Raw genomic sequence first — 25,052 nt, 5'->3', positions numbered from 1 at the left:
CAGCCTCCTCTTCCCAAAGAGAAAACCAAAAGCATAATGAACCTAAACACAAAATGACACACAAAGCCAGAAGGCAATCCTGAAATACCTAAAACAACCTATCTTACTAGAAGCTAGAAGCCAGGCTAGTCGCTTGGCCTACATGTTGGGTCACTAGAGAGAAGTGCTTCTTAATGTACATACCAGTCACGGGGGCTCTTGCTGAAAGGCAGAATCTGGTGGGGAGGGGTAAAAGAGCCAAGAATGTGCATTTCACATAAACTGCCCGGTGATGCCAATGCTGTTGGTCTCCTGATCTAGACCTCCAGCCTAGACCTGTGCTGCCCAGTAAGGTAGCTACTAGCTACATGTGGGGCTCTTAAGCCCCTAAATCCGGCCAGTCTGAATTTAGATGAGCTGGAAGTCTAAAATACATACCTATTTTGAAGACTTAGTACTAAAAATAAGATAGCTCAGGAATTTGTACAGATTTTATATTGAACTAATACTGTATTGTATATAAGGGTTAAATCAAATGCGTTATTTCAGTCTTTTTTAAAAATTTCATATGTGGCTCGCGCCTCACATACTTCTACTGGACAGCGCTGCCCTAGACTGACAACACGCCCAACTCTGAAGCTTCCACTACTGCGAGACTTCAAGAATAAAAGAGAATCCATCTCCTCCCTTAAGTGTTTCGAAAACATACCTTTTATTTCTCAACTATATGACACAACCAGAAATAAAAATGAACTAAAATGAAAACCAAGGTTTTATTAAATACACATATATGTAAATATATATACACACACACAGAGCCCTCTCATTTCGGCTTAGGCTCCACCTAGAACACTACTTTTATCTCCCTCTGGTTCCCACGCCACGAGACCGAATCGCGTACAGGAAAATAACAAAAAAGCGGTCTCCGACCTGAAGCCAAACCCGGCTGTCCCGCCGCCCAAACCGAGGCTGAGAAAGCCGGTCGTCAGCGGGCAGCACCTCCCGGGCTCCACCTCCTCCAGCGCCGACCTCCCCAAGATGGCGGGCGGCGGGGGCCGGCTTCCGCTTCCGGTGTGAGGAGCCGGGCCGGGGGGGCAAGATGGCGGCGGCAGTAGGGGTCCGCGGCCGGTGCGAGCTCCCGCCGTGCTCCGGCCCAGGCTGGCTCCTCAGCCTTTCCGCCTTGCTGAGTGTGGCGGCTCGAGGGGCCTTCGCCACCACGCACTGGGTCGTCACGGAGGACGGGAAGATCCAGCAGCAGGTAGCGGCCAGGGCGTCCCTCTCCGCCCGCGCCCGCCCTCGCCCCGGGGGATTCCCAGGTCCGGGCCCTGGCTGTTTGGCTCCACGCGGTCCCGCCCCCAGCCTACCTTCCCACGGTCCCGGCGCCGCGGCCCGAGCGATCCTAGTACTCAGACCCGGAGTAGCCCCCTCCCCATTTGTCCTCTGGCCCTCGCCTCAGCCTCCTGCAAGTTCTTAGCCTTCCACCCCTGGGGTAGCTTGCCGCGTGGGTAGAGTCGCCCGGCCGTGGGGGCTCGGACTCTGGGGACATTTTGTAGTGCTTGGGCTTTAGAAACCGCAGATTCATTATCCTTGCCTCTTCCTCTCGGGCCCACCACGCGTCACCAGCCCTCCGCGAAGAAGTAGAAAGCATGTGGCAGCGCCGGGGTGTGCGCGAGTCCCAGGGCGGTGACAGCTTCGGCACTCCTGGGCAGTGGGTCATCTAATGCTTCTTCCCCCAGTCTCCTCTTCCACATGTGTCGGGCTGTGGTGGTTTCAGCTTGTACCGTTACCCAGGTCAGCAGGGGCTCTTTAGAGACAACACACACTTTCCTTCCGAAGGAATGCTTGAAGATGCCTCTGGTGGCGTTGCCTGCATCTTTTCAGCTGAAACTGCCCTCGTTTCCCAGTGTACTTTGCATTGTTTCTTTACCTAGTTCCTGTGACCCAGCCCCGCAAGGAGGATATGCGATTTCCTGGATTCTTGTGTGCCCGAATTGCTCAGAGGAGAGATTGCTTTTCTTACATAACTTTATGATTGCCTACATTTTGTGAATGCTGCTGATCCCTCAACACTACGTGTGTGTGCTCTGCTACAGAATCTTGGTAAACTTAATGACTTCCAACACTTGAGACCAATCCTGAAAAGTCCAGCAAACATTTAGCAAGTGAATTGTGTGCCCCATGCAATTTAGCTCACTGATTTCAAATGTATTAATCATTATCGTGTGAAATTATGGACCTTTGGGTTGCGTGTAATGAATGATGATAGGAACACAATGCCGGGTTTACTTTTGTATAAAGTGAAGTTCACGTGATGGCAAATTTTACCTCAAGTATAATGAGTGAGTTAATTTAAAAATCGGGTTGGCATTGGTGAGTGGTTTTCAGTATATGTGAGAAAAAGGACTGGCTTTTTATTGGATGGCATTTTCTATATACCTAACATATTAGAAGAAATTTCCTTTTCATGGCCATACCATTTTAGATTTAAAAGATAGGTGTGTGTTTCAGAAACTAGATTAAACACTGCTAGTTCTTTCCTTAACAAAAGGTTAGAAATCTTCTGTGAGTCCTGGCTGCTTCCTCCACCCCTTTTCTTTTGTTTCCTGGTGATAGTTTTCCCTGAGGCCCTCATGAAGGGATACATGGAATTAAGTCACTCTTGCAATTTGGGGAGCCCTTCTCCTATTGGCTCTTCTGCAATATTGTTTTTGGCCACAGCTATTTATATACTGTGACATTGACTTCTCCCTCCCATTTTGGTGTCCTGCCACTCGGCCAAGGAAGTAGCCCATCTGAAAAGTGAAAGCTGGTAGAAATGTATTATTTGCTGAACCTTGCAATGGGAAAGTAGAACCTGATTTGTGTAAAAAAACAAAACCAAAACCAAATTCTTTCTTTTTGCACATTCGATACTTATGTTTTAGTGGGGGGGGGAAGGTAGGGGTTACTGTTAACTTGCCTCAGAAAGGGAGAAATCTGAAGAATCTTTCGGAAATCTGCCAAGTACCCCTGCAGTTAGTAGTTAGGTTTAAAGTTAGGAAAGCAAGATTTCTTTACTACAAGCTTTTAAAAATTATCTTTTTCAGTGAATTTTCCAATACTTTGCTACATAGCATTTACAATGTTAAGTTCAGAGAACCACAAAATTTTATATCAGAAGAAATAAAGTTGGTGTCTACAGCATAACAAGAAGAGACTAAGGGGGTGCCTGGGTGGCTTAGTTGGTTAAGTGACCCACTCTTGTTTTTGGCTCAGGCCATGATCTCTGAGCTCAGCATGAAGTCACTTGTTCCCTCTCCCTCTGCCCACCCCCTAACCTCCCCATGCGTGCACTCTCTCCCTCGAATAAATTTAAATTAAAACAAGAAGAGGCCAGGGAAGGAAAGTTGGATTTAATCTGAGGGAAAAGCAACACTTATAAATAAAGTAAGAGAGTTGAATACATGATCAGCTTCTGAGTGCCACTCTGATAGTTGTGCATGCATTATCCATGCTGCCCTTCCTGGCAGTAATTTGAATGCAGGCAGAATCCAAACCTCAGTTTTGATTGTAATTATCACATTTGTTTATGGTTATTAAAGAATTGAAAGATCCTTTAGTATATGGATTTGGGTATACTACAAATCTATTCATATGTTCAGAAACAATTAAAAGCTGTACATATATATAGGACATATATATATATAAATGGTATATTATATATATAAATGATATATATGGCGCAGTCGGTTAAGCAACTGCCTTCGGCTCAGGTCATGATCCTGGAGTCCCGGGATTGAGTCCCGCATCGGGCTCCCTGCTCAGCGGGGAGTCTCCTTCTCCCTCTGACCCTCTTCCCTCTCGTGCTCTCTCTCTTTCTCTCTTTCTCAAATAAATAAAATCTTTAAAATATATATATATAAATGATATCTTAACTGATGTACCAAATGCCTTGCTACTTGTTTTTCGTTATAATAACTGAGAACAGAAGGGTGCTTTAATTTTAAAGTGGTCTAATATCAGGGAGAGGGCTAAGGGCAAACTGAAATGGCAATCTTAGAATATTAGAGTGGCAAATACCTTTTGAAACTCTTTGCCTGATATTTAAACCTGTCCAAATTAGATATAAGAGGTAATTGTTTTCCATTTTGAACTGGAGAAGTACTTATGAATTAAAAATCTGAATTGCCCAAAATACAGATTTACACAGGGATAGTTAACATCACTATAGTTAAAGTTTTAAGTACATTAAGCAGTTCTTCCCAGAAGAAGAGAACATTTGTTTGATTTTTCTATTTCAAGCCTTAGCAAATGATAAAGGAAAGTACCCACAAGTCAGGGACTGCTGACTTGTGAACATGCAAATGTGTTGGAAGCCCTAGATCTGTAAGGGGCTTGAAATGGGGCTTCAGTTAGAGCCGGAAGCAGCCATTCCTCCAGGCAGCCTCCTCACTGTCAGAGCTGTGGTTGCTTCTGGCAGTAGCAAGTAGTGAGCACTTGGCGTGGCAGCTCAGGGAATTGTTCCTTTCCACAATCCCTGCCTGAGCTGGGAAGCATGTCTTATATGTTTTTAGGTTCCATGTTCACTGAGCTGCCACTGAACTCCCCGGAGCATTGTCCAGGGAATCATGGAGCTGGGATGTGAAGAGAATGCTCTAGTCTCTAAGTTCCTGTCCCACTGCAGTCAAGGGACAGCTAAGAAAAGGTGCTCCGCTTCTCCTCAACTATAGGTTTTTCTCCCAGCTTTGGGCTTTGACATACCTCTGATCACCTAGTGACCCCTGTACCCTAAATAAAGCAAGGATCCTTGGGGTCCATGGACTTAAGTAGTGAGCTATTATCTGGATTACTAGGAGGATCTATGTGTAATCAGGTCAGTGGATCATTTGGTTGACTTCATTGTGAAGAATAGGCTTTAAGATAAATTTTGTGGGTTTTTTGTTTCCTTTTTTTCTATTTTTTCTTCATTACTAGTATGGCAACATTTATTTTCTATTTTTACCAAAACCGTCTGGAGAGTCACTTGAATGGAAGGTTAAATGAACTTTTGTGAATTAGCCTAAGATCCTAACCATTAATGTATCACATCATTTCTGTGGAAAAAACAACATTCCATGTTCTAAATTACCAGGTAACAGATGAATTCCTGAAATGTTACCAGTTTGTCTTAGACTTACTGAATTCAAAAGTGGTACTTCTAGCCCTGGGTTCATTGCCTCTTGATAGTCTCTTTATAAGTGGAGGTCTAAAACTTGAAGTAAATAAAGAGTATAATCATTACCAACTCTGTCATAACATTATAATACTTCTTTTCTTGGCTACTGTTTCCCTCTTCTCTAAGATCCATAGAACTTTAGATTTGGAAACAATTCTTAAAAGATATGTAGTACAACTCATAGGAGAGAAAGTCGTCCAAAGTCACACAACTAATGAGTGGCATTTAGTGATAGCAGTTAAGTAAAAATCTGTAGTAGCATGCAGGTGAGCAGCTTGTACTCAGTAAGATTGAAGTACTCCCGCCCGCTTCATAGTACCTACAAATGAAAGAATAGAAAGAAAAGGAAAAGGAAAAATGGGAATAATGAAGTAAAAAGTCTTCTCTTGGCCAGTTTGCTTTACCTCTGCAGAATATTTTGTGGTGACTTTTAAGTTGGGAGTGGGTGTGAATTAGGTGTGAATTAATTTGGGGTTATTTAATCATTTTGCCTTCTCTCAAGCTAATGTGTTATAGAGTACAGATCCTTTTAACCGCTTAGAACAAATGAGGTTTCTAGTAAAACAGATGCTCTGAAGCCTAGCAACCTTGGCATAAGAAGTGTTTGACAGGCAGTTATTTCAGCAACTGTGATTTGGGCAAGAGCTGTCGGATTTAGTTGGACAGACAGGCTAAATCTTAATCTCTTGGTCTTTAATAGCTTATAAGTGAAGGAGTGGTTTAATTTGGGTCTGATACTAAGTAATTGCTTCATCTGGGAGAGGGCATCCAGATGATACTATGAAGCTGACAGCTTTCTTTCAGTACTTTTCGAGCCCATCTTTTTGTCATAAAGTGTTGTTTCTATGTTTATACACTTGAGGGATTTACTTGGACCTGAGAGGTCATGGTGGCTTATTCACTAACTTGCTAAACCTTTGCAGTTTGTCCTAGACGTTGGCATCAAAGCGATTCTCATTCAATCCATTTTTTTAGACTTCCCACTATTACCTTTTTTTCTTATAAATCACCCAGGTGTTAACTTTGTTTATACTTACAGTAGTTAATAGGAGCTTATAAATATACAGAAGTAAATTATAACTTTACTTTTCCCAGTTACTTATTGAACAAATATTTATTGTCTGCTTATTTTTCACCAGCCCACTGTGCTTTGATGAATATGCACTTTTCCAATGGCAACTGTGACATGAAATTCTCATTTTTCCTTGAGGGTGAGCAGAGTACAGGTCCTTCTTAACCTTTTTTTCTTTTTTTCTTTTCCCTGGCCCTTCTTCCTCCACTCATCTTTTAGATCAGCAGTTCTCAAACTTCACTTTGCACAAAAATAATCTGGGGTGCTTGCTTAAAATACAAATTCCCAGGCCACTAAAGTGTCTGATTCAGTAGGTTGGTGGTAGAGCCAAGAATTCTCCATTTTTATCAAACCCCTCAGGAGATTATGATACAGATGGGTCACAGATCATTCTGAGAAATTCAGTTTTATATATTGCTCTACCTCCAACTTCTGTTCCAGCCTTCTGTTTTTACTCTTTACATATACCTGGGCAATCTCATCTTTTCTCAGGACTTAAATTAGTATATATATGCAGGGAATAGTCACCTTTCTTTCTATAACTCCTATTTTTTTCTCCAGGGTTATAAATTCAGGATCTCTCTAAACTTTTAATTCCATGTGAATGTCCTCTAAGTACTTCAAGCTTAATACGACCAGATCTCATTTTTACCCTACCCACACCTGTGTCACGCCGTTTTCCCAAATTGAATGAAAGATCCCACTGTTCACCATCCACCCATTTGCCCAAGTCAGAAATCTAGTTGTCTCCTTTATTCCTTACCAAGATCTTTCCATTTTGCTTTCTTTTTTATTTTTATTTATTTTATTTATTTTTTTATTATGTTATGTTAATCACCATACATTTACATCATTAGTGTTTGACGTAGTGTTCCATGATTCATTATTTACATATAACACCCAGTGCTCCACGCAGAACGTGCCCTCCTTAATACCCATCACCGGGCTAACCCATCCCCCCACCCCTCCTCCCCTCTAGAACCCTCAGTTTGTTTTTCAGAGGCCATTGTCTCTCATGGTTCATCCCCGCCTCCAATTTCGGCCCCTTCATTCTTCCCCTCCTGCTATCTTCTTCTTTTTCTTTTTTAACATATAATGTATTGTTTCAGAGGTACAGGTCTGTGATTCAACAGTCTTACACAATTCACAGCACTCACCATAGCACATACCCTCCCCAGTGTCTATCACCCAGCCACCCCATCCCTCCCACCCCCCACCACTCCAGCAACCCTCAGTTTGTTTCCTGAGATTAAGAATTCCTCATATCAGTGAGGTCATATGATACATGTCTTTCTCTGATTGACTTATTTCGCTCAGCATAACACTCTCCAGTTCCATCCAGTCATTGCAAATGGCAAGATATCATTCCTTTTGATGCCTGCATAATATTCCATTGTATATATACACCACATCTTCTTTATCCATTTCTAATTACATCTCTTGCCATAGCCACTACTGTGGCTCTAATTCAGGCCACCTGATTCTTGCCACAGCTTCCTAATAGTTCTCCCTGCCCTAGTCTTGTCCTGTTTCCAGTCCATTCTCATCAGTGCAATTAAACTAATCTTTTATTTTATTTTTTTTAAAGATTTTATTTATTTATTTGACAGAGAGAGAGAGACACAGTGAGAGAGGGAACACAAGCAGGGGGAGTGGGAGAGGGAGAAGCAGGCTTCCCACGGAGCAGGGAGCCCGATGCGGGGCTCTATCCCAGGACCCTGGGATCATGACCTGAGCCGAAGGCAGACGCTTAATGACTGAGCCACCCAGGCGCCCCTAAACTAATCTTTTAAAACCTTCTTCGTTTTGTTTAATTACAAATTTGAATTACAGAAGTAATGTGTGGCATTGTAAAAATAAATGCTTGATGTTATGGGAGTATTTAAAGTAAGAAAGTGAAGTCCTCCCACCTCTCTCCATTCTCACTCCCCAAGGAAGACTACCTTGAACAGTTAGTTTGGGGCATATCCCAGGATATGGTCCTCCTTTAACATGTCTTGTGATCTGGCCCTTCCTTGTCTCTAGTGTTATCTTTGCTCATTCTTGAGTGCCTCACCCTCGCCTCAAAATACATACATATACATCTTAGCTATATTTAACACTTGTCAGTATCCCCAGATATATGCTCTGTTCTCACTTGCCTCTGGGCCCTTCCACATGTTCTTCGCCTGAAATTTCCCAATCTGGCTAACTCAATACTCTTCACAACTTAAACATCACTCTTAGAGAAGCTTCTAATGCCCAAGTTTGAATAAGCTGTTCTTTCTGTGTGCTTTCATAGTATCCTGTATTCCCTTAGGGACATTTACCATGCCATATTGTGTCAATTTACCTATGGAAATGCCCTACTAGACTACTACATGCTCCATGAAGGGAGAAGCCATATCCGTCTTCTCTGCACCTCCTGCATCTTTCATGCTTAATCCCTTAGGCTACAATAGTTGTCTGTTAAATGGATGACATAAAGCAGTGTGAGAACCGGTTCCTGCCCTTCAGGAATTTACTACTGTGTGATTGAAGCATTACAGTACTCACTAATGTAATAGTCATCCTGGAGGCTAGCCTACAGGAAGCCTCAGACTCCTGGAAGATCTTTAAAGCTCCAAGTAACTCCTCAGTGAGTCAGCCGTTGGGCCTTCATAAAAGGTGCTGTATGCACGTGAGAAGAGCCGTACTTTCAGAGATCACTCTTGGACTGTCTTCTGTGGTCAGATCGTGTATGCAAAGGAAGTAATCCTTTGTCACTGATGATATATCTAAAAGGTCAGCTTTATTGCTCAGGCATTGAAACGTATGGAGAGGTGACAAGAGACAAGGAAAAAAAAAACAACTATCATCAGAAAGGGCAGAAGCGAGATGGATGAGAAATGGCAGCTGCATTGTTGAGGGGGGATTAGGATCAGCTGTGGGGTTCAGCAGTTGTTGCAGTTTAGAAGCAGCATTGGTGGAAGTGAACAGAAGGCACTCTGACAGTGAGAAATAAGAGGGCTTGCCAGTAGGTCGGGTCAAAAATTAGGACAGCTTTGCACTCCAGAATGTAGGGAGCAGGGTGTGAGCCCTACCTGCATCTCAGTTAGACTCCATGGTGGCAAAAGCAAGGGGAATTCCTCTGTTGGGTGGCTCTTTCAGCCAGGCACCTCAAGAGAGTTGTTTGTGCTCATGGGCTCTCTTTGTATAGATCTCTCTTAAAGCCACTCCAGTCAGTCCTTCATCCCTGGGACTCTTGTCACGATATCCCGGGGCCTGCCTTATTGCCAGATTTGTGCTCTGCTCTCAGTTATCTCTCTTAACCTCTGACCTCCCCAGCCAGCACTTGTTCTCAGACCATATTGAACTGTTTCCTTCCATGGCTTCCAGGACATACACTCCTGGCTTTCTTCTGAATCCCTGACCATGACATTTCATTCTCTTCTGCTGAATTCCTCTTTTCTTTGTGAATCTTAAATACTGATGTGCTCATCAGATGATCTTATGCAGTCTCATGGCATAAAATATGATATATATTCTGAGGATTCTCCCAAATCATATTTGCAGTCTCTCCCTGAACTCCAGACAGTTACCCACACAACATCTCCACTTAGCTGTCTGATAGACACCGCAAATACATCATGTCCTAAACTGAACTCTTTATTTCCCATCCCACCACACCTGTTACCAAATTGCTCAGGTCCAAAATCTTCCTCAACTCTTATGTCTCATACCTAATCAATAACCTGTCAACTTTACTTCCAAAATGTCTCCTGCATCAAGCCATGTCTTTCCACCCATACTTCTTCCATCCCTAGTCTAGACTCTCTTCATCTTCCTCTTAGACCTAAGCACAGTAGCCTGCTAACCAGCCTCCTTGCTCCCACTTTTGCATCACAGAGTCTTTTCTCCCCAGATCCAAAGTCTGGTCCTATGATTCCTTTAACAGATGTAGAGGAAGAAAAGGAAAGAGCATCAGGAGACATTCATTGGTTTCCCATCATACTTTTAAGAATAAAACTTGGGAGTTTTACCATGGCCTGTAAGGCCCTTGCAAGATCTGGAACCTGGCCCCTGACCATCTCTGTGCCCCAAATACCACTTTCCTTCTTGTGTGCTGTGCTTTAGCCATCATACTGGCCTTTGGGGTGGTCTTTAGAGCACAAAGTTAGTTTGTTCCTGCTCCCTCTGTTGCTTGAAAAACTTCTGCAGACATCCTTATGGCTCATCACCTCTCTTTTCAAGTCTCTATTCACATGTCACCTGTCTTTTGACCACACTATCTAAAACAGCATCTCCTTCCATCACTGTCTTCTTACTCCGCTTTATTTTTCTTCATAGCACCTATTTTCTGTTGTAATATATATTTTATTGCCAGTCTTTCAATGAAAATATTAACTTTTTCATAGAACTCTGTATGGTCACTGAGGAAACCCCCATGCCTGAAACAGTGGCTGAAACATCATAAACGCTCAGGAAATATTGAATACTTAAGAGAAAGGGAGAGTACCTGCATGTATGTGTGCAAGCAGTTATTCACACTTTTTTAAAAGATTTATTTATTTATTAGAGATGCGCACAAGGAGAAGCAGGCTCCCTGCTGAGCGGAGAGCCCAGTGCGGGGCTCGATCCCAGGGTCCTGGGATCATGACCTGAGCCAAAGGCAGACATTTAACTGACTGAGCCACCCAGGTGCCCCAGTTATTCACACTTGTAATAGCTTTTGCATATCAGCACAGTGATGGGCCACCATCGTTTTGGTAGTCTGGAGAAAGCACAGTTCATTTACTTTATTTTTTTTTAAAGATATATTTATTTGAGAGAGAGAGAGAGAGCATGTGCCCATGTGCGTGCATGTGTGTGTGTGTGTATGAGCAGGGGCTGGGGCAGAGGGAGAGAGAGAATCCCTAGCAGACTCCCTGCTGAGCATGGAGCCCAACCTAGGGCTTGATCCCATGATCCATGAGATCATGACCTGAGCCGAAATCAAGAGTTGGCTGCTTAACGGACTGAGCCACCCAGGTGCCCCACAGTGTATTTACTTTAAAGGGGGCAAGCCAATTCATTCATTCTCCCTGTTAAAAATAAAAGGTCTGGACTAAGACTTCTTTAAGAATGTAGTATCTCTAAACCAGAGTTGTAAAATGGTGCTTCAGATAACCTAAATTCCGATTGGCTATTTAGATATATTACCTCTTCAACATACCTTTGATGATATGCTCAAAGAACTTTGAGATTGTGGCATTATTTAAATTATTGAATACTGTATAAATTTAGGTAAGTCATTTAACATTAAGACATTTCTTTATTATAAACATGTACAAAAGAAGCATTTATTAAAAATCTATACCGTCATGACAATTTTATATAAGCTAAAGTACATATTTGTTTTCAGGACCTACTACCAGAAATTCACACTGGACAGATCAGATTGTGCTTTCCATATTTATTTAACTACTTCATGTGTCTAACTTTTGAAAAGAACTCATTTATGTATTTGTTACTAACATCTTATTTCAGTATTTACTTATCAGTGAGGCACTTATTTAAATTGAAATCAGGTGACCGGCAAGAGAGACCACACACACCACCCACCCACACACCCACACCCAACCACACCCCAACAGCCCTTTCTACCTTGAGTCTAATTGCTAGGTGGAGATTTGAGATGGGTAGTTAATCCTTAGTAAAACTCAAGGGAATGATACATGCCAAAAGTGGTCAAATGGAGTCAGGAACATTTTTATTTGAGCAAGTATTTGCTGAGAGCTTTTTGTGTGCCATTATATTTGGCAGACTTAGCTAGCTCATTACACACATCTTGGAATGCTTTCTGTGTTAGGTAGGTGGGATACAGCTGTGAGGGAGATATGGTCCCTGCCTTCACAGAGTTTGCATTTTATACAGTCATACATGGAAGCGACTCTAATTTGGGATAAAGTCAACTTTTTTTTTCTGTTTTTATTTTTATTTGCATTTATTCTATGCAGAATTTACTCCCAGGCCATAAGTTTTTGTTTCTTCCGTTTCTTCTGGGATATCTTTTTCTTCTGTGCCACCTCCTCTTCTGGCTTAGGAACACACTTTGCTCTTTTGCAGTGAGGATCTCAGTGTGGCAGGGAGAGCTCATGTGTGGGTTAATCCGACAATGAGCCCTGTAAATTCTATGCCACATCTTGGGGGCTTTGTTCACCTGGATTTGCTCCATGACCAGAGAATCTACATCTAAACCCTTAAGTTCAGCATGACTCTGCATTTTTAAGCATGTGCAGTAATGGGGCACCTGGGTGGCTTAGTCGGTTAAGCGTCTGCCTTCAGCTCAGGTCATGATCCCAGGGTCCTGGGATTGAGCCCCGCAGGGAGCCCGATTTTCCCTCTCCCTCTGCCTGCTGCTCCCCCTTCTTGTGCTCTCTGCCTCTCTCTGTCAAATAAATAAATAAAATTTTTTTTAAAAAGCATGTGCAGTAAAAAATTCACTTTTCTTGAGCCACTGACCCTTGTGCAGCCCCACTGTTTGGCCTGGGCATACCTACCACCTCCACCATTGTATCGACAGAATGGCACGCACTGCTTCTGCAAAGTGACATCTTTTAGATACTTGGTGGCTTTTCGAATATGCATACCCTTGATAGCCTGGGCAGTTTCATGTGTGTTCTTAAAGTGAACATGAAGAGTTGAACCTCCTGATTTGCATGATTTTTTAGGGTTTTCTGGGTCAAACGAATAGGGAACCATTTTCAGAGGCCACTTCAGGCGGCTTCGGGGAAGAGAACAGGTAACTTTTATAGTAATACAATTTTTTTTTGCTTTTTAAAAGTTTTTTTATTTTAAAAAATTTTTTATTTGCTTCTTAAAAATTTTATTTTTATTATATAAAAATAATAAAAATTATTTTATACATAATACATATGTATAAAATATGTATAAATTTTATACATTTATATGTATTTAAAAATACATTTTATTGTAATGTATACATTACATCATTAGTTTTTGATGTAGTGTTCCATGATTCATTGTTTGTGCATAACACCCAGTGCTCCACGCAGAATGTGCCCTCTTTAATATCCATCACCAGGCTAACCCATCCCCCCACCCCCCTCCGCTCTAGAACCCTCAGTTTGTTTTTCAGAGTCCATTGTCTATTATGGTTCGTCTCCCCCTCCGACTTACTCCCCTTCATCCTTCCCCTCCTGCTATCTTCTTCTTCTTTTTTTTTTAACATATATTGCATTATTTGTTTCAGAAGTACAGATCTGTGATTCAACAGTCTTGCACAATTCACAGTGCTCACCATAGCACATACCCTCCCCAATATCTATCACCCAGCCACCCCATCCCTCCCACACCCCCACCACTCCAGCAACCCTCAGTTTGTTTCCTGAGATTAAGAATTCCTCTTATCAGTGAGGTCATATGATACATGTCTTTCTCTGATTGACTTATTTCTATAGTAATAAAATTTAATGTCTATTTCACTGAACTCTTTACCAAGTGTTTTCATATTCATATCTCATTTTATTTTCCTATAGACCCAGTAAGATGTGTGTATTGATCTCTCTATTAAATACAGAAACTTAGGCTGAGTATGGTTAAACTCCTTGCACAAGGCCATGAAGGTAGGAAGTGGCAGTGTGTGAACTCCAGCTCAGATCCCATCCTAGGCTCTGTTCTCTGTACTGCTAAGCATTACTACCAGTATAAAGAAAAATAGTTCTGTAGTTTTATCTATAATACACCAATATATTTTTTAATTTTATAATTGAATTTAAAACTAAAATACACGATCATAGTTCAAAACGTTTTTTTCAAGCTACTTAGTATGACATAAAATGAAAAGTGGAAGTTTCATAACCACTCACAGTCCTTCCTGGAAGTAATCACAGAATTATTTGTGTATTCTTCCAAAAAGTTCCCATGCAAACCCTCATATAGATTTTTTAAAAACCACAACTGGAAACATTTTATCTCATGACTAGTTTTTAATTCACTTAATAAGAGGTAGATATCTGTCAGAAATGAAAAGCTACTCTCTTTACTCTTAAAAATGCATAGTATTTGGTTGAATGGCTATTCTATAACTTATTTAACCAGTTCCCTAATGATAGCCATTTAGATTGTTTCCAGGCTTTTACTATCAAACAATATTGCAGTGAGTGAACATGCTCATTCATAGATCTTTGCATGCTTCTGTGAGTATATTTGTAAGATGAATTCTTTGAAATGGAATTTCCTGGTTTGAAGAATGCATATTTAATTTTCTTAGATATTGCCAAATCCTCCTTTTAAAGGACTACATCAGGAGTGTTTGAAAATGCCCAACAGTGTTTGGGATATGTCATCTTTGTTTATATAATCCGATCCTGGTGAAAGACCCCTTATCCCATCCATTGCCCTAGCGAACAGTGTTGTGCCCATCAGTGAAAGTATGAACAAAAAGGAGCCTTCAGTTTGGTTTGGTTTTCTTCATAGAAAAATTAAACCTTTGTCGTTAATGCTTAGTTCACACTTGTTGGGATTGCAGTAAAAGAAATTAGTCAAGCTGACCCTCCCCCCATGTTAATACTGTTTGATGAGTAATCAAATTGAACTTTATTCAGTCCTGTCTTATAGCAGTGATTTCTAGCATGAAATAGCAAAATAATTTCCTGACTGTTGAGTTTGCCATCACCTGAGTAATGATAAAATTAAGGTTCAACTTCTGGCACTCATTTTAGTGTCCCTTTTCCAATATTTGCTTAACAAATCTTAATTTGACTGTCAACAACATCCCATAAACTGAGTGACTTAAGCAACAGAAGTGTATTTTCTCACAGTTTTGGAGTCTGGAAATCCAAGGTCAGAGTGTCAGAGTGATCAGGTTCTGGTGAGAGTTCCCTTTCTGACTTGCAGACCAGCTGCATTCTGGCTGTGTCCTCACATGGCAGAGAGAAAGAGAAGGCAAACTTTTGATGTCTCCTCTTATAAGGGCACCAATCCTGTCATATAAACCTATGACCTCATCTAAACTAATTACCTTTCAAAGGCCCAGTCTCCAATTACTGTCACATTGGAGGTTACATCTTCAACATATAATTTTGGGGAGACACACAGTTCAGTCCATAGTATCCATCTAAGAACTTTCAAGCTCACACGTGCTTTTTTATCACCATTGAGCCTGGCATCATGCCTTGAACTTAGTGGGTACTTGCATTAGTTTTCTATTTGCTGCTGGTAAAAATTACCACAAAGTTAGTGGCTTAAAACAACACAAAATTAACATCTTATAGTTCTATAAGTTAGAAGTCCAACCCCTGTTTCACTGGGCTAAAATCAAGGGGACAGTAAGCTGCATATCTTTCTGGAGGTTTTGGGGGAGAGTCCATTTCCTTACCTTTTCTAGTTTCCAGAAGCCACCCACATTCCCTGGCTCTGACCTTTCTTAATGACGTCTCTCTCTTTCACCTACCTATTTCACTTTTAAGGACCCTTGTGATTAAATTGGGCCCACCTGGATAATCAGGTTATACTCTCTGTCTTAATTAAAGTAATCTGAATAGCAACCTTAATTCATCAGCTACTTTAATTAACTTTTGCCATGTATCCTAACTAGTCCCAGGTTCTGGGATTAGGACATGGACATCTTTGTTGGGCTATTATTCTGTGTTTGATAAGTATTGGCTGCTGGAATGAGAGTCACTTCTGAGTTAAATATAAAATAGCTCTACCTGCACAGCGACATTTTTCTGTATATATTTACAAGAATATCATAAATATACAAATGAGAAATATCCGTGACTCTTGAGTCCTGATCCAGCAATTCGTTTTCTTTTCTTGTAAAGTTGTAAATTGTCTACTTTATTCATTTTGTTATTTGTATGTTTCCTGGTGACACAAATCAGAACATGTAGACTGGTAGCGCTTTTATAAGAAGTTGTTCGTTTGTTGTTCTTGTTGAAAATGGTTATTAACTTGCTTTCAGTGAGGACATGGTGATTGTGTGATTTGAATGTTCTCATAAAATTGGCTGCAACAGGGACGGCTGAGTGGCTCAGCTGGTTAAGTGTCCTTGATTGCGGCTCAGGTAGTGATCTCAGGGTCCTGAGATTGAGCCTCGTGTCAGGCTCCCTGCTCAGTAGTCTGCTTGAGATTGGCTCACCCTCTGCCTCTCCCACTTGTGCTTTCTCTCTCTCTCCCACCTCTCTAAATAAATAAATAAAAAGTGTTTTAAAAAATTGGCTGCAACACTGTACGTGGTCCAGTCTAGATTATAGCTGTATGATACACTTCAAATACCTAGATTGTTTTAAGTGCATTTAAGCATTTACAACTTTATCTTCCAGGAACTGTGAAAATGAGAAGGTAAAATCTAACTGAGGGTAAAACATTAGAAAATAGAGATATCAGGCCATTAAAATTCATGTGATCAAGATTTAGTATTTTTGTTTGTTTAAAGTTTATTTTAGTTTCAATAACCTGATTTCTGATATAAAACTGAGGCATGTTTTTTTTTAATTTCTCTTTAAAATTCCATATTGTACAAGTACCCTAATGGCCAAAAAAAATCATCTTTAACAAAAATATTTCCAAGTCCTGATAGTTCATAATGATAGTGTTTTATTGATCTGATAGTATTTCTAGTAAAAGATCTCCTATATTAGAGTTTTGAAAATTATTATAGCCAGGAGCCCATGTAAGTTCCTCTCAAGAGGCGAGGCTGGACTGGTATTTTGTTTGTGAACTTGCACTTCTCTCAACCTAGAGGAAGGTGCAGGTCCATGATGGTTAGACTTGAATCCTGAGGAAAGAATCGCATGCAGTCGGGCAACAGACTTCTGTCTCCCTCATTCCATCCTTCTGAACTCATCTTGCTTGCCCCTGAATTCGCCTGACAGGAGTCACAAAGGTGAGGGTTCTTTGGGCAGTCATTTGAAAATGGTAGTGAACTAGATTTGAAATAAGGATAAAAATCTGAGGAGAGTAAGGTAAGGAACAAGAAAATACAAAAGATGTTACCTTTTTGAAGTGTTTTGCCTGGCCCCACATATGGGAGAGGTACTTTTTCTCTATGAATATATAAGGAAAAGCTACAAGACTGTTCCTCAGACCTAAGCTTTTTTGTCATTACAGTTGTTTTCTGTTTAAAAATACATGTATAGCACTCTAAAGTTTCATTTTCAAAAAAGACCGGTAGATAGCAATAAAAAAAAAAAAAATGTGTTTGTTTGAGAAGAACAGAAAACGAAGATAATCACCTAGAGGCCCACCATCTAGAAACCACTGTTCATAAAATTGTGATGTAAACTATCAGATGGATTTAAAGTGAGGCAATGAGGAAGATTTTTTCATAAGTACACAAAAGAAGAAATACCTATGGCCAACAAAGAGATTAAAATGTATTCGCCCTTTTCCCTGTGTTCTTAAGAGTGTGTAGAAACTCGTGACTGTTGTTAGGAATTTAAGTTGATTCAGCTATTCTGGAGAAAAATTAGCAAAAAAATATAAATTTAAAAGTGCAGTCCCTTTAACCTAGCAGTTCTTTTTTTAGGAAGAAAATAATTAGGCAGCAGTCAAAAAAATTTATAAGGATACTCATCTCAATATTGTTAAAAAGGGAGAATAACTAAAAGCCCATATCTTAATTAGTAGGAAACTGGATAAATAACTTTAATATAATATTAACTAAATAGGATGATGTAGATTTATATAGATCTATATTCCTGAGGAAGAAATCTGATAAAATTTAAGAAAGAGTGAATAAGGGAAAGATACATTATAGTAAATACGATCCTGTTTTTTTTAAAAATATTTATCTACGTAGCTGTGTGTGTGCGTCTGTGCGTCTGTGTGTGCGCGCAGGCGCGCGCATTGAAGTTACCCTGACATAGTTATCTGACAACAGGTATCTCGGAAGGTGACGTTTCCAGTAACTTTAATTTTCTTTATATTATCCATAATGTATTTGTTTTTCAATAACATACATATTTAGCTTATGATCAGAAAAGAAATTTTTTTTTCCAGTTGAACTTTGTTAGAATTAAGTGGCATAAGGACAGGGAGAGCTAATTTTGCCCATGATACAATGAGCAACCTCACTGCTCAGAAATAAATAGCCACTGCTAATTGGAACCTTGGTTTAATTTGACAAATTGACAGTTTGAAAAGAAACTTTTAGCTGCAGCTTTGGAAAGAGTCCCTAGCTAGAATGAGAACAGATTTATCCGGGCTAATTGGAAGAATGATCGTTTCATTCATTTGAACATTAGATTACCTCAGTGGTGCGTGAGACTGGTAAAAATGTGATGCTTTTATAGTAGTGTTAAATCTTTTATGGAGGTAGGATATGAAGAGTATAAGGAACTTTAGAAGTCATCAGGTTGGGTCCCCTCAGCTTATAGATGAGGAAATAGAAGCCAATGCAGGGAAAGTGGTTTCCTTTAGGTCACATAGCCAGTCATAGACCTGTCAAGGACTTATTTTGTCATGATTCCTGAGGCCTAGCCATAGGCCTCCTTTACAGATAGTCATCACTGAATGATAATGCCGATGGAGATGGATTCTCTAACAGATGTGACATCATACAACTTCATCAAGGAATCAACAGTGTATTAAGTGTCTGACATGTACCTGAAAGCCTATTAAGTACTGGAAGTAGAAAGACGAATACAAAAAAAATTTTTTTGGAGAGACAGACATACAATAATTAAACAATATAATAAACACTATTAAAGAAGTATGTGAAGAGTACCGTGGGAGCTCAGGAGAAGGGTGGCTTCACAAAAGAAATGTCATTTGAGCCCAGTCATTTGGCTTTCACCAAAAGCATAAGGTTATGTTCCAAGTAGGAGTTCCAAGTAGGAGTGTTCCAAGTAGGGGAATTAGCATGTGCAAGGGAAGGTCTGAGAGCCACCAGAGTAAGAGGATACCCTAGGCAGAGGGCCCAAGAAAATTCAGCAGATGTTGAGAAATAGCATCAAGACTTCTGTATTGAAAATTTTTATTGGAATGTTTGAACATATTCTAAGTGCTGCAGATACAGTTTGATCCATGGCTGAAACAGTATAACCATGATAGGTTTGTTCTCTGTCTTCACTTCTCCATTTCTTTAACCCCATACAAGATGACTGGTCCCCATAACTCAAACAGAAGTTCTAGATTACAGTCTCTTTAGTGCCAACCGACCGCTTGGTTGATAACCCTTCTCGGAGATAATCACCATGACCAAGGGAAAGGAATTCACTGACTAGGGCTTCCCATGTGGGGAAGGATGCTTCCAGCCAAGCGAGGCAGGTGTTTTTGCCCCAAGAAGGGAATTGCAGATACGAGATAGCAAACACTAGAAATACCTACTAAGTGGGATCACTTAAAGTAGAGGTAGAGTAGAGTTTTATTTATGTTTTATTTATGTTATAAATATGTTATTTATTTTTTATTTATGTTATAAAGTAGAGTAGATTTTTATTTATGTTTTCCATCATACTGTCTCAGTAAATAATCCAAAATTCTGAATAAAAGATTTAAAATATTCCATCCCTAGTTTCTAATTAAAGGGAATTTTTTAAAAACGGGTACGGTGTAGTATAAGATTTCAATAATGCTGCTCTCGTGTACTCGTTTGAATACCATCAAAAAGTAAGAGGTACGAATGTAAGAGGTACGAATGTTCACCATATGTGAAGAATAAGTTGCATATGAGAGCTGGAATTAATATTATAATGGAAATGATCAATTTCCTGTCATAAAGGACCAGTGGAAAGTGATGGACTCGCTCATGCCTTTGTAGAACTCAAAAATGTTTATACCCTTAGACTGGTTATTTTAAGTTTAAAGTATTCACCCTTTATTTGATTTGGCAGTGAAGTAATTATCCTTATATAGTGACTTTTCCCTGTTACCATGTGAATTTACTGAATTCATAGAGGTAGGGCTCCAGATTAGAAATGTAGGTGTTAATGATAGAGACAGCAGCAAATTTTGAAATATATGAAAATGAACTTGATATGAGTAAGATATTTACTGCTGTTCTATATAATTGGACACATGCACTTACATAATGTATTCAGAGAAAGATGAAATTGAATTGAGAACTCTTAGAGAATGAATCATTCTATATAATACAATTCCATATAGCTAATTTCCAAATATTCGGTCAGCTTTTCCCTGCAGTATGAACTTTGCTCTAAAATATATTTCATACTTTTTCACCATCTTAAGTAGAACAAATTGAAAATAATTCCTTTTTCTTTATGATTCAGGTCATTACAAGTATCATTTATTATGCTGTGAAGTAACAGACGTTTGTAGGATTGCTTGTCCCTTGTGAAAAAGCCACAAGGTGCTTTGAGGTCTTATGTGTATGTCATGTCCTTTTTAACCTACCACTCTAATTCCTGTCACTTTTTGCTCCTGGGCTGATAGCAGCCTCTTCTAAATGCTAAAGATTTTGAAGGCATTCACATTGTGTATAAAATTGGAGTACATAGGCTTCAAATATTGACATAGTGGGCCTGGATTATAGAGGCTTAATAAACCTTCATTGGCTGAATGTATGTTGTAGTCTTTACAGGCATACTCTTTTTTGTAACCTAAGGAGGGGAGGTATTCAAAAGGAGAGAAATTCAAGCCGATTGGCATTGCCAAAGATAATTATAAAATCTTAACTTTTAAGAACTTGAGGTTACCTCAATAAAAATACATGTCAGGCTATAAATCTGCAGCCAACCTTTGTCTGGCAAAGATCCATGCCATTTGCTGCCATGTCTAAAAGAGAAGCACAGCTGTCTGTGGGCTCGCTTCCTTCCTTCTGCTAATAATTTTACCTTTATGCCTCCTCTAGCTCTTATATCTTTGTTGAACTTAAAGCTTCAAGGAAATGAAAAGTACTTCCTCACAATTGAATGTTGGCCAATCCCATGCTATTCAAATATGAGAAAGTCCTGATTAGCTAGTATCCTTTTACTCTAAAACTAAGAGTGTGCTTTCAGTATTTCTTCAGTGTAAATCTTCATTTATCTCATTCTTTCATTCCTCTTGCAGTTCTCCAAATATCAGGTGAACAGATTGTTTAGGTATTTTGGAATTAGACTGTCATACTCCCTCATTCCTCCCCCATCTCGTTTTTTGTTTTGTTTTGTTTTTCCCCTAGAAACCTCATTTAAAAATCCTTATAGAGTCTTGTACTAAATAGCTACCTCTTGAAGTTCTGGACAAAGTAGCAAAGTAAGCCGACTTTCTTTGGCCTCCTTATGAAAAGTTCTTTTGCAGTCTGGCCACTGGCTGTAGCTTTTACATTTTCCTCTATAAAAATTATGGTGTGCTGTAATTTATTACATTGTTGTAAAAAAGATCATTGGGCTTTGGAGTTAAATCAGTCCATATTCAATGCATTATAGTAGCTTTCCCTACCCTACATGCCTTTGACTGTTGGGCATATGTTCAAATACTATGAAAAGAGAAAATTTTCTGTTTCTTACTGAGATAAACCCAGCATTTTGCTTGTAGGCTTTTGCTAGCTTTGATTGTTTGGTAGAGGAGAGTTACAGCTCAGGCGGTCAAGTACTATAGGCCTTGCTATTGTATTTTTAGTACCTTTTAAATTCAGAGTCCAGTTTTGATACAGATTCCAATATAGTGGGAAGGCCAGGGGGAGCAGTAGAGGGATCTCATCTTAAAAGCAAGACCATGGGCGATGATAATTATCCACAACTGTACAGTAATAATTATGTAGTTCAGATAATTGCAGTGAAAGTATGGAAGTTACTCTAGACTAGCATCTCTTTTTCCTCTGGTGTCTCTGAGATGAGTTTTATCTGTAGTCACTTAACATTGTCCAATTTAATGTATATTATTAAAGCAACTGTCCAACTTTATTTCATGTTGTTGTTATTTCCTCTCTTTAAAATCTTCTTTTTAATAGACTCTTTTATCACCAAGATCTATGCAAGCCTAACTTCTGCACTTAAAAGGCTAGCTCTAGGGGCACCTGAGTGGCTCAGATGGTTAAGCCAGGTCATGATCTCAGGGTCATAAGATTGAGCCCTGGGTAGGGCTCTGTGCTCAGCATGGAGTCCACTGGAGATTCTCTCTCTCCCTCTGCCCCTCCCCCAACTCACCCACACATGCTCACTCTTTCTTTCTCTCTCAAAAAAAAAACAAATTAAATAAAATCTTAAAAAAAAGCTAGCCCTTAATTTGATTAATTGAGTTGATACCAGTTTCTTAGAGGTTCCAAAAAATAGTTTTTCCTCAAAGTGGAACTTCCTGAAGGGCTGGTATATAATTTGACAGCTCCAGTCTAGCACCATGGGATAGCAGAAACTTTATCTCATCCCTTAGGTACCAAGGCCACTGTCAGAGTTTTCTGAAATTCAGAAACCATGTGTGTATGTGCACATGTGTGTTGTTTTTTCTTTATTATAAATATATTATGTCTACATTATAAACAGTTTAAAAATATACCAGTATATAGACGTGAATGTGCCTCTCTCCTTAATCCCGCTTCCCAAAAGAAACCACTATAAAGTTACTTAGTTTTGTGCATATAGAGACATGTATATATCTATATCTATAAATATACATATGTAATTTCTTAAACAAAATATCATAGTATACTTATTATTCTTTATTTTTAGTTAATTATACATTGTGAACATCCTTTCATGACAGTAGATCTAGTCTTTCTATATCCCATTTTAGACAGGGATTTCCCTCTTCCCTTATTTTTTATTTTTAGTATGTTCCACACCCAGTTGAGCCCAATGCAGGGCTCGAACTCATGACCCTGAGATAATGACCCTGAGCTGAGAATAAAAGTCAGGAGAAGCTTAACCAACTGAGCCACCCAAGCGCCCCTCCCTATTCCCTTATTGATGGACTTAGGTTGTGTTTAATTTTTTTTGCAGCTAAAAGGGTTGTAGTAAGCGTCTTTGTGTTTATTTTTGCCTACTTGTTTAACAATGTCTGTAGGATAGTTTCCTAGAGTTAATATTGCCATATCAAAAGGTATGCACTTTTAACATTTTGATACATGCTGTCAAATGACCCTTTAGGCAACAAGAACAAATTTATAAGCCTGCTACTAGCATATGAGGGTTCATTTTTCCTACATCTTCAACAACATAGTCACCCGTTTATGATCCAGAGAACATGAGTTGTAAATAATAAATCTCAAGATTATTTTATATTAACTTTGATTTATGGCTTCCACAAATAGCCTTCAAAAGTAGGTGCTTTTAGTATTTTCCTTTTATCACTCTAAACCTGTTCAGATATGGAATGTTCTGTCAAGACAAGACAATTCCTTTTTTATTATTACAGGTGTGAATTATCTTTTTAAGGAATTTATCATTTGTTGCCAAATACTTCTCTTCTTGAATATTTCTTATATGACTGACCAAGTTAGAATGTTAGCTTCAAAAGCTTACTCTTTAATGTTGGAATTGAAGGGGCAGCTATTGAACATGTCATTCTCTTTGCTGAAATTTATGTGCGATCGCTTTTGAAATACCCCTTGAGTTTTACTGAGCACCTAACACTGATTATAATGGTGGTTGAACAGTAATTTAAAGCATATTAAAGGAAACTTCACGAATCCAAACAAGTGTTGATGAAATCTGAGCTTTGTTTATTGCTTGCTTGCTTGCTTGCAGGTGGATTCACCAATGAACTTGAAGCATCCCCATGACTTAGTCATATTAATGAGACAAGAAACAACAGTTAACTACCTCAAAGAATTGGAGGTGAGGCAATGGGAATGTGATATGCAGGTGAAACTTGTTGCATTTCACAGGAGCTGTTATATTCAAAGAAAAATGAAAGCGCATTATTTCTTAAGCCCTATTCTTCTCAGTTTCATATATACTTTTAATCACATTTTTAAAAGTAACATTTAATTGGAATGACATTTGAGCAATAGTAAGAGAAACGGACTACCCTGGGTTTTGCCTGATTCTTGACTGACTATATCCTCGAACAGGGATTCCATGTATAAGTTTCTCCATCAAGTATGAAAAGGAATAATCTCTCTGCATATGTTTAGAAGGAGAGTTTGGGTAAAATACAAAAAGGAAGAATGGTTTCAATACTCTGTAAAAGAATGTATTTTTTTATTAATTCTCGAGCAGGGTCTTGTTATTGTGTGTTTTTTTATGATGAGGTGAAAGCATTAATCACTTTGCACTTTGAAAACTTGAAATCTATTCATACTAATAAAGTGTGACCTTTTTGTTTCTATCATTGATTTCCATAAACTGATTTTGCTTAATAACAAACAATATCAGTTATCTGAAAAAGTAGGAGTAAGACAATAGGTATATTTATACTGCTTCATGCTTGGAAGCTTTATCTGTTTTTATTTAACCACAGTGTTCAAAAAATGCAGTGGTGCAGAAAATAGTTTTTATTTTCAGATGCATATACATATTGTATATGTTTATTGCCATTCTTGTTTTAAGAGGCAGTATTATGTAATATAAAGAGACTTAAATAAGAGTATATGAAAGGGGAAAATGCCATTCACCGTGTCAATGAAAACGAAAATGAAAAGTGTTGATTCCATCAGGTTTTGATTAAGGTAGTGGGGACTCTGGTGTAAAGGTACAGGCTGCAGATATGTATTTGTTAGACATTGAAATACAGACTTAAAGCCATGAAACTAAATAATACCATTTATCTACAAAGTAGTGACAACTAGATGGACTTCTTAAAGTATCAGAAGACAGTGGAGGAGTAGCCTCAGAGTGCTAAGGGAAAATCAATCAAACTAGAATTTTATGTTCTTATAAGCCATCATTCAAGAGTGAGGGCAAAACAAAGATGTTTTCTGACAAAGAGTTTACTTACTGCAAACTCTCACTTTTAAGA

General features: G+C 39.2%; 1 protein-coding gene across 4 annotated transcripts in view; it reads left to right on the top strand.

Annotated features, from left to right (window-relative positions):
• Positions 1 to 1,060: 1,060 nt before the first annotated feature.
• Positions 1,061 to 25,052, top strand: part of TTC17 (tetratricopeptide repeat domain 17) — a 114,777-nt gene continuing 90,785 nt past the window's right edge. For all 4 annotated transcript variants that reach the window (XM_028111137.2, XM_028111138.2, XM_028111139.2 and 1 more), the window contains exons 1-2: positions 1,061 to 1,237; positions 23,840 to 23,929. In XM_028111137.2, the coding sequence (XP_027966938.1) occupies positions 1,079 to 1,237; positions 23,840 to 23,929 (249 nt within the window). In that variant the 5' untranslated portion in view covers positions 1,061 to 1,078. The remainder of the gene's footprint in view (positions 1,238 to 23,839; positions 23,930 to 25,052) is intronic.

Source organism: Eumetopias jubatus, unplaced genomic scaffold, assembly GCF_037043125.1.
Source record: "Eumetopias jubatus isolate StellerSeaLion01/CBP00866 unplaced genomic scaffold, mEumJub1_p1.0 scaffold_13, whole genome shotgun sequence".
NCBI lineage: Eukaryota > Metazoa > Chordata > Mammalia > Carnivora > Otariidae > Eumetopias > Eumetopias jubatus.
The sequence above is the reverse complement of the archived record's forward strand: the minus strand, read 5'-3'. Positions and strand labels throughout refer to the sequence as shown.